The sequence below is a fragment of the Corylus avellana genome, chromosome ca3 (genome assembly GCF_901000735.1).
Source record: "Corylus avellana chromosome ca3, CavTom2PMs-1.0".
Classification (NCBI taxonomy): Eukaryota; Viridiplantae; Streptophyta; class Magnoliopsida; order Fagales; family Betulaceae; genus Corylus; species Corylus avellana.
The window spans coordinates 1,182,216-1,192,676 of record NC_081543.1 but is presented as its reverse complement, the minus strand read 5'-3'; the positions used below and the strand labels follow the sequence as shown (position 1 = coordinate 1,192,676).

The 10,461-nt window shown below is 35.3% G+C and overlaps 1 protein-coding gene across 3 annotated transcripts in view; it reads right to left on the bottom strand.

Moving 5' to 3' along the window:
- Window positions 1-682: 682 nt before the first annotated feature.
- The window catches only part of LOC132173413 (putative disease resistance RPP13-like protein 1), a 12,815-nt gene continuing 3,036 nt past the window's right edge, over window positions 683-10,461 (bottom strand). The window contains exons 2-6 of one of the 3 annotated variants that reach the window (XM_059584910.1): window positions 3,098-6,916; window positions 2,874-2,986; window positions 2,648-2,787; window positions 2,440-2,566; window positions 683-1,562 (exon numbers count right to left, since the gene is read on the bottom strand). In XM_059584910.1, the coding sequence (XP_059440893.1) occupies window positions 3,128-6,856 (3,729 nt within the window). In that variant the 5' untranslated portion in view covers window positions 6,857-6,916 and the 3' untranslated portion in view covers window positions 683-1,562; window positions 2,440-2,566; window positions 2,648-2,787; window positions 2,874-2,986; window positions 3,098-3,127. The remainder of the gene's footprint in view (window positions 1,563-2,439; window positions 2,567-2,647; window positions 2,788-2,873; window positions 2,987-3,097; window positions 6,917-10,461) is intronic. The other 2 variants (XM_059584911.1, XM_059584912.1) reach the window with 2 other exon arrangements.

The window sequence follows — 10,461 nt, the reverse complement described above, 5'->3', positions numbered from 1 at the left end:
AAAAAAGCAGAGCAAAATCAGAGTGAGGGCTATCTTTTGCTTTGATACCAAAGAAGTCGGTCCTATTTTGACCATTCAGAAAGGAAACAGAAATAACTTACACCCCTAGTGCAAAAAGCAGATAAGCAACAGAGACAAACCCACTGCTGCAAACCAAGCTTACAAATCAACTCGAACAGCAAAAGTTCAAGAGAACAACTACAGAAAAATCCTCAACTTTACAGAAATCAAGCTGCACAAAAATGCAGCAGCCAAAACATTTACTTACACAAGATACAATCTTGAAATCCCCATCTATACAGCTGGGGGATCTGTTTAGACTAGAATCAGCAAATTTCCCAACTCCCATGATGCGAGTTCTAATCTTCCAATCAATACGTTTGAACATCTGATCCTCTGAGCTAGCAACATTTCCATGCTTTAAATCATTTATCCTCTTCCAAAGATAATTACAATTGTTAACAACCCTGAGTTTATCGCAACAAACAAAAACAATTTGATGTACATGACCAATCTTAATCTCCTAAGAAAGCAATCTGCTACATAATAGAGGCATGTTTATCTTCAATTTTGGTTGTTGGTGAAACTCTGTTTCTTCTCCTCTTCATTATCACAAGTAGGCGTGAAGAATGCGAACAGGGTAAATATCACAAAATATGTGGAATTAACAGATATTTAACTATGAGCAAACAATCACCAAAATACATAAAATCAAACACAAAGATTTTGGTAACGAAGAGGAAACCTTTTAGAAAACACTCTAAAAGTAAAACCTCTCCGGGGTAGCCAAACCCAATAAATCACTATCAGAAAGATGTTCAGAGATTATAAACACTAAGAACACTTACAACTCGATGCAAGACCTTAACTCTGTAAGATCGACAAGCCTCCAACTTGTCTTCTCGTTCACAATCTCCTTCAACGTAATTCTTCTTAACCAGACCCTTCCGATAGACTATTCAATCAAGCACAATGAAACTAACAAATAATCCTCTAAGAGGAATGATTAGGCTCACACAAAAATTCTTTCTAAGCACAGCTTCTCATGATACCTGGGGTGAAATTTCGTACCTCTTCAGTTTTATAAGAATGTATTTATATCATATACAAAACCCTAGATCTGGACCCACTAAAAAACACATTCTTGGCATAATACATACGGGATGTCCGAACAGGGTAAGTGCCTGTACGGACGGGGCCTTGCGGAGGACAGAAAATGGGCTCACTGGAAATCCCGTCTGGACATGGGAGCTTGTCATCTGGACAGCCAGTGCTTGGGGAACTTTCGGGTTTCCACGTTCAGACAGCTTAGCTCCATGTCCGGACGGCCACTAGGATTGGAGAAGAAATCAACTTGACAGCCTTGCAAAGTGGATGAGTCTTGATGGTGCTTTGGAGTGATCACCGAATTAGCCAACAAGAACTAACAAGGCGTATATTGTGGAAGCTGTTGAAGCTTGCCACTATCTGGTTGGTACAACTTCAATCTTCACTGTAATAAGACATCTGAGGTTAAGACCCTTCCTCCCTTGCCGCCCAATATCAAATCATTCTCCTGGCTCCTGGTATGCTCACATTGCATAGAAACGAGCATTCATTAACAAAAACAAATGGAGGGTTACACCAAAAGTATGTAGCTAGTTTTCTTTATAATATTCAGATATATCATCCTATTTAGAATATTGAAAGAAAACTGCCAACAGAAATGCATGACAGACGACAGTGACAATGAAGTGCAACAACAGCAGAGGAAAACAGAGCACAACCTTTCCTTCAATTTTAAGATAAAGAAAATTCCTTTGTTTTGTACATTCTCTTTCAATTAAAAACAATCAAAATAATTGGTATATACAAGCCTATGATCAACTGAGATTATCCAACCCATTACTCGTGACTCCACTCAAGAAATGAGAAGGCATAATATCTAAGAAACCTCTAAAATCAACAAAACAAATCTATTTAACTGAGTAATAGCATGAAGAATTCCCTTTTCAACTCGTTTTGAAAGAATCGAAGATAAAAATGGAATATAACTGACACGGTTGAACATCCCAATACCCCCTTGTTCAATGACAGGCAACATATATTATATATAGGTGAAGAATACTAATTATGAGAAAGATCGTTACAGGGCCTTCAAAAGCAAGAATGTACATATAACTTTTTTTTTTTTTTAATATGCAGAGAAAATTTCCCTGCCACTTTTCCCTATTTCTAACTATTTTCTAAGAATATCACAATTATTTTTCTTGGGAGAGGGAGAGGGGGAGAGAGAGAGAGAGAGAGAGAGAGAGAGAGAAAATAGTCTAAATGATTTTTTTTTTTTTTTTGTAGAAAGGTAAATATTTTATTAGACTAAAAATAGAACAATAAAGAGAGAATAAAAAAGCAGAAAAAACTCTTTAAGGAGAAAGAAAGGAATAACCTTTGGAAACTCACCTGCATTGTTTAGTCAGCAGATAATGTGACCCGTTAATACCCCATCTATAGTTTCTCATCTCAAAAATTTGATAATTGAAAGCATCATAACCACACTAACTTCAGAACGGGCTAGATAGTAGGCAACCTGCAATTTATTAACACAAACCATTAGCCACTTTAACAAGTTTCATACAGATATGAGAAGAAAACACCTTTTCCCGCATACCAGTTATGAGAAGAAAACACATTTTAATAGTAATTCAGATCCCACACTGCCGAAGAAAATAAAAACTCGGAAAAATTTCCCGGAATCTTGATTTGGCACTACACAACAAGTTCAACAGGTCATCACTAGTCTTTGAGTACCTATTCATCAGAAAATAACTAAATGTTTGAACCAATACATAAATAACAATGCATTCACAGTAGATTGAAACAGAAAATCCACATACATGTGCATTAGATGATGTGAGGAGCGGCGCCACAGATTCTATACCCCCGCATCTGCTTTGTGTAGTCATAATCGAGCTTTTAGATCTTCTAAATTCTGTTGATCAAACATTTTCTACACAATTAATCAAACAAAAGGGAAAACAATTAGACAGTGATAGAACAAAGAGAAACCTATAAAAGAGAGGAAATGTTAGAAAAAAAAAAAAAAAAAAAAGAGATGTACCTAAGTGGAGATTCTTGCTAAACTTTTTGCTCATTCAATCAATTCATCATCCATCATTTTTAGGTGGACGTGAGCAATTTTGCGCCATTCTTTTCCTTTTTTCCTCTGACATTGTCTCTTTATCAAAGGACAATAGTCGATCCGTAAAACAGAAACAGAGGCAGGCAAGCCCTCTTCTGGCATGTACTTAAGCATAGGGCAGTTATCGATCAGCAATTCTTCAAGAGAGGTGAGCTGTTGAAGCCCCTTATCCAAAGATTTCAAATTTGGAAAATTCTTTATTTGAAGAGCAGTCAGATTGGTGGGCAGCAATCCCACCTCCGGAAAGGACTCCACATCTCCCCTTTCACCACAAATAGACAAATTTTTAAGAAATGGGAGCTTTTGCAAACCCCATCCCATTCGTCCAGCAACGAGATTGTCACAATCGATGATGGAAACCGATTTCAGATTACAAGGCAAACCCCCATCAGGAAAAGACTCAAGTTCTTCACAATCGACTATTTGCAATTCCTCAAGAGATGGGAGTACGTGCATTTTATCAGGTAGTGACCTTAAACGACCACAACTCCAGAGTAAAAGCAAGGTAAGTTTGGAGGCACGAAATACTCCTTTTGGAAAAGATACAAAATTAGGGCAATTTATGATTCGCATGTGCAAGATCATTAAATCAAGACCAAGTTGGTCTGAAATTGTAAGAGTTTCCAAATGCACACACCTAAAGATAAAGATATGAGAAAGGTTTGGGAATAAGTCCAATGGCAAGGACCTGAAAGAATCATTAATATTTTCCAAGTGCAACTTTTTAAGGGATGAAAAGATTTGGTGCATCGGAAGTTCTAACCTCTGACAGTCTGTGATGGAAATGGATTTTAAAGTAGATGGTAAATCACCCATTGAAAATGAGGAACAGTTAGAGATTTCTAACTCTTGGAGAGAATAGCTGGACTCCTTCATTCCAATGGCTCGGGAATCTAGTGCATCAAATCCTCCAACTTTGAGAATCTGTATTTTGGTTGGCAAATCCTTCAACAGGTCCTTATTACAGCCTGTTAGATTCAATTGACATATAGAAGGAGCCCTTGGGAGTGAAGACACTAGTAGCGGACATTCCATGATCTCAAGTTTGATTAGAGAAGGAAGATGGATGGGCAACTCTCTTGTTAGCTTAGGGCAATCATATATATAAAGCTCTTGAAGAAGAGGAAAATCTCCACTTTCACTTAACCATTCCTCCCACTTCGACATTTGCTCAAATCTTAGAACTTTTAAGGCTCCAAATGGCTTAATTGAAAAAGAACCGTCGCCATAAAACTCACGATCCACTTTAACAACTTCATCAAATTGAATGAAAGAAAGGTCATGCAGAGAGGGTAGCTGCCCAAGTGGTGGCAAGCTGCAGCAATATTTACAATCGTATAGATAAAGAGATGCTATATTAGAGAATGAATGATGCCCTACCCAATCTGAAAAGCTTTTGCCGCTATAATATTTGATTGTAAGACTTTCTAGATTTGAATGAGGCTGGAGACTGTCAAGTATAGTTCTTTGACTTTCTAAAACATCAGTATCAGTATCAGCTTTCCATTCCAACACCAAATCCTTAATGTGTTTCTTCTCCTTCAAGCATGCATCCAATGCATCTTCAGAAAAGACAACATTTTGAAGATTCAAAATAGTAAGCTTTCCTCGAAGATTTGTAAGTTTTCCCAACTCTCCTATGCAGGACCCACTAGTTTTGCTGATTATAAATGTAGTCAATGTTTGGAGATATTTTAGGCTACCCAATTGTATCGGCATCTCCATTATTAATCTAGTCCCGGTGATATCAAGATGTCGTAGATTAATGAGTTTTCGCATATCCCTTGGCAATCCAACAAGTTTGTAACAACATGATAACTTGAGTGTTTGCAAATTGATCAACTTACACAGGGAATTAGGCAAGCTTCTAATTGCAGTGAAAGAAAGGTCCAAATAACGTAACTGTATGATTTTATCAATTGAGTCAGGCAAGTTAGTCACATTCTCATAGTGAGACAAAGAGAGAACCCGTAAGTATCTTTGCTTTGGCAATAAATCATGAGGTACTTTTTTAGTTAAATTGTTGTCTCTTATGGAAAATTCTAATGGCAGGAAGGTGCGCAGCCGCTTAACCTTGTAAAGAGCCTCAAACTTCTCGAAGTTATCAAATCTTGTTTTAAAGTACGACAAGTGACGTGTCTTGTTACTCTCCTGCCTAAAGCTAAATTGCCCAGATACAAAGTTTGCCAAATTATTGACAAGATCATGCATTACAAAACCTAATTTATTACCGCATGATTGTTGGAATAATGATCTTGATACAAGATTACAAAAATAATCTTCACCAACTTCTTTCATTGTTCTGTTTCTAGGTTCTTGCAATAAACCTTCGGCCATCCATAATAATATTAAGTGATCTTTTTCAAATGCATAACCCTTTGGGAATATTGAACAATAAGCAAAGCATAGCTTTAAATGTGAGGGAAGGTATTTGTAGCTTAATCTTAAACTAGGAAGAATGTTTGTGTAGTCTATTGGCGAATCCCATAATTCACTCTTCAATATCCTCTCCCACTCATCAACATCTAATTTAGATTGTAAGATACTCCCAATTGCTTTGACCGCTAAAGGTAAACCTTCACACTTTTTCACAATTTGTCTACCTATTACTTCTAGCTCTGAACGTGCATCAAATTTGCCATCGGGGAATGAATGTTTTGCAAATAGTGACCAACTATCTTCTTCTGATAACATGTTGAGATAATGAGTTGGAACAGTGCGCATCATTGATGCAACACTGTCATTGCGTGTTGTTACAATGACCGTACTTCCTTGTGCCCCAGATTCAAATGGACCACTTAAGACCTTCCAATCAGCATAATTCTCGTTCCATACATCATCTAAAACAATTAGGAATTTCTTCCCCATCAATTTCTCCTGTAATGTAAGTTGAAGCTGATTTAGATTCTTACTATCATCATTAGTAGACGAGCCCACTTCCTCTAGAATTGTTTTCGTTACCTTTAACATGTCAAACTCATCTGATACACAAACCCATGCTTGAAGGTTAAAATGCTCATTCACCCTCTTATCCTTGTATACTAGCTGAGCAAGGGTGGTCTTGCCAATTCCCCCCATGCCGACTATGGGAATCACATACAGATTTTCAATGACACATCCATCATCTAAGTGCAATAAGTTTATTATTTTTTCCTTATCATCATCCCTACCAAAAATACCAGATTCTTCAACCAAAGAAGTCGTGGGCAATCTTTTTGATGATTCTCTTCCAACACCTTCTTTCAAACCTAGAGCATCCTTTTGTTTTGCTAAATATTCTAGTTTGTCTAGTACTTCTTTTATCTTTGGCTCTACCTTCTTAACAGAAGGACTAAGAAAAGTAGAAATGGAGTTTCGTACCTTACTTGCAGTTGTTTGAAATTCAGCATCCAACTTACGTTGCAAGAGTTCAGAATCTATCTCATCCAAGGTGTCCTCTGCATCATAGACAGCATCTTTCAACTCATCGAGCCAATCTTTCACAGCAGGATTTGTAAATTGTATTTCCTCCGCGTCTTCACAGAGTGCACTCATGGACAACAACGATATCTTCAACTTGTGTAAAAGTCCCTCGCAGACTTTTCGTCCCCGAAAGATGTGAAGGAACTCCCCTGATGCCATTCGTTCAAAAAATACTTGGAGAAAGGGAGAGGGATGTAGTCTCTTAACCTCATCCATTTTTGCTTCTTTGCAAGTCCAAAGGAAATGAAGGAAGGCTGCTACGGAATTATGTTTTGCCTGTTACACCAATTCATACAACATGTAAGGGAAACAACCAACCAGGAGTGATGGGCCCAAATCAACATACGCGGCTCTCTCTCTCTCATCATTTGGGCAACAAAGTCGTCAAACGATACTTGAGCAAATAAAAAATTGAAGTAGAGCCTATTTGAAATTGTATTATGAAGTTTAACTGTGTCAAAAAAAAAAAAAATTGGCATATTGTGTAAAAATTTCCAACAGCACTTTTTTTTCTTTTTTTTTATCTTAAACTTAAAGCTATAAACGAGTGCGGATTCTACAGGAATAGGGAATTTTTGTTTGAGAGTAAAATGACTATTTTAACCTTCCTGAAAATAATTCAAAGGTTGTTGGTACATTTTTGTCTTTCTCCATTACCTTTTTCTTCTTTCTCCCACCTTCTCCGCCCCTTCCTCTCTGTCTCTTTTCTTATTTTCTCCTCCCCCACCACTCACTTTGTTTTATATTATTTTATTTATTTCTTTGTCTCCCACTATCCACTCCCTTTATTTTATATTATTTTTAAAAAAAATTTCAAGCTGAAAGTTTCAAGATACCCATGTTTGAGGTTCTCTCTTCTGTCTTGCAAGGTCTAGAAAAAAGAACAAGAGGGCTAGATAGTGTTGTTGTGCTCCAAACATAAAAATTTGATAAGCATTTCAAGACATGATATGTATATGACTTTTTTTCCGAGGCTTCCAAGACATACATATCGGATGCTCACTCTCTTCTGTCATGTAAGGTCACTAAGAAAAAAAAGAGTTATTTAGCCTAAGAAAGATGATCAAAGATTATCTTGTTTCTCCATGACATGATCAAAGAAAATTTTGCTTCATTGGTTATCTTCTAAGAAAAAAAGAAGGGGTAATTATTTTTTTTTCCCCATCAATTACTATGCATTGTCATTTTGCCCCCATGAACTGACAACTCTAGTGCCCAACCCCATTAAACTACCATTTTGTGCCAAAAACCCCTCTTCCGTCAGTCAAATACGTTAACTCAGATTGTCAAAGTGACAATGCGTTATAGTTCATGGAGACAAAGTGACGGGTTGACTGTCTGAGTTAACGCCATTGACTGGCGGAATGAAGGTTTTGGGCACAAAATGATAGTTTGATGAGGTTGGGTAGTAGGATTGTTAGTTAATGGGAGCAAAACGATAATGCGTTGTAGTTGATAAGAAAAAAAGGTAATTACCTCAAAAAGAATGTTGGGTTGATGAATCATGTTGCATTTTGATAAGTGTGGATAAGCTCGAACTAGAAGAAAAGTTGAGCTTTCAATGTATAGGAGTTCATGATCAGAAAATCTTAGTGAAGGAGTATGAATAGAATGTCTGCGTTGCAATAGAGAAGGGATATGAATTTTATAGGAAGGATTCTAGAGCGTGTCCGCATATTAGTCCAATGCAGCTGACCACGCGAGGACGAAAAGTCATCAGAAAACAATGAAGTTTAAAATTAAGTGTAAAAAATAGCTCGAATATCAAAAGTGTGTCAGTTGAAATTATAAAGATGTATTCACTTCTTGATACCAAATATCACAGGGATAAAGCAGATTTTTGCGAAACAAACTTTTGTTATGTTTTGGGTACATGAGAAATGGAAGAAAAAGAAAGAAAAGATAAATTTTAGTTTGAGAAATGTTTGGGGTACTAACTCTTTTACTAACATATAGATATTAACATGATGTGGAACTTATTCATTGGAGATGATCAAAACAATTAATAAAGAAAAATGCTACGAATACCAATAAATAAGCTCCACGTCATGTTTGTATTCATGTGTTAGTACCCCTAACATTTGTCTTTTAGTTTAGATCATGATCATTGAACTACTCTATTTACATAGTGTAGAATGTTGACAAAATTTTTTACTACTCAATATTCTAATATGGTCTTGGTTTACTTCTCTTAAAAAATTAAATATATGCTTATACAATAAATACATATTAAATATATTTATAATACCTTGTATATATGATATTGTATTTTCAAAATTAAATATCACAAAAATACATTATACTAGGAATCACGTTGACTCTAACTAGTTATTATAAAAAGGGAAAAAAAAAAAAAAAATACTGTTGGTAAAAAACATAAAATATATATATATTGAAAAAAAAACAATTGACTTTAAAACTCTTTTTCACAAAAACACGTGTTAACATTATTACAAGTAAGAAAAGCATGTCCCAAGAGGTAGCTCAATCGGTTGAAGACCATGCTTTATTTAGTATTCCTTGCACCAACAACAACAACAATAATAATAATAATAATAATAATAATAACCACAGTTTTAATAAAACTATTGTTTCCCTTATTGTACTATATGTTGGAACATACAAGTGAATTACTGACATCATCAGGAGTGAAAAATTCACAACAATCGTGTTCCATAAAAATTTATAGACAATGCTAGGTGCTCTTCTTGTGTTTTATAGTTCTAGGTGGATATTATTTTAAAAAAACAAAAAAGTAAGTTGCTCTTATATCTCTCACTTAGTATTTATAAAATAATACTCACGTAGGACTTGGAGGACACTAAGAGAACACCAAAAAAGCACCTAACATTTTCCAAAATTTATAGAGGTCGTACTCAAAATCATGGCCATATCCATCACTGTCCTTTAAATGACTTTTAATATTCGCCCACATAAATCATCAACCGGAATACGATTTCCGGATGGAAACAAATTTTCTCTAAATTAGTTTGGAAAAAAAAATCAACATATTCTAATAAGTAATAAGTATCATTCAATATCTTTAGATTTCTTTACAAAAAAAAATATATATCTTTAGATTTCTAAAAAATTAATGTTTAGTTTCTACGCTAGTAGAATGTCAATAAATAAGTGTTAAAAATATTAAAAAAAAATAACATGTGAGAGATGACACTTAGCACTTATTAAAGTAGGTCGGAGAAAATTTTCTTCAAGCTAGTTTAGAGAAAATTTATGTCCCTCGTGAACATTTTTCTTTTTTTCCAACTTTTATCTTTTGTTCTTTAGGTAGTGGAAGGAAATTTTCTTTTTCTTTATTCTGACAGTTTACATATGGGAAGGGTATCCACTAGTGAGTGGAAGAACACTAAGAAATAAGAACAAATAAAATCAAGATTGGATGGCGAAGAAGAGATGAGAAGAGAAAAGAAGACAAGAACCAAGTGCGTTGAACACTATAACTTTGAGAGTAAAGTACAATAAGGCATCAACAGCGGAGGACGAGGATCCACGGCAATTAGGTTGATTGAGAGAGATTACGTGAGATTTAGCTGTCAACCACTTACTAGTTGGTCGGGGACAAAAATTTCTTATAAAATAGTCAATAAAATTAATATGTATCCTTTGCACGTGAAAAAATCATGTTGTTATATATATATATATATATATATATATATATATATGAAAAATTACAGTTTACCCTCTCAAAGTTGATAGCGTTTTTCAATTCGAACATCAAAGTTTCAATTTTTGCAATCCACCCTCACAAAGTTTCAATTTTTTTCAATTCGACCAATATTATCCCAAAATTCCCATATTGC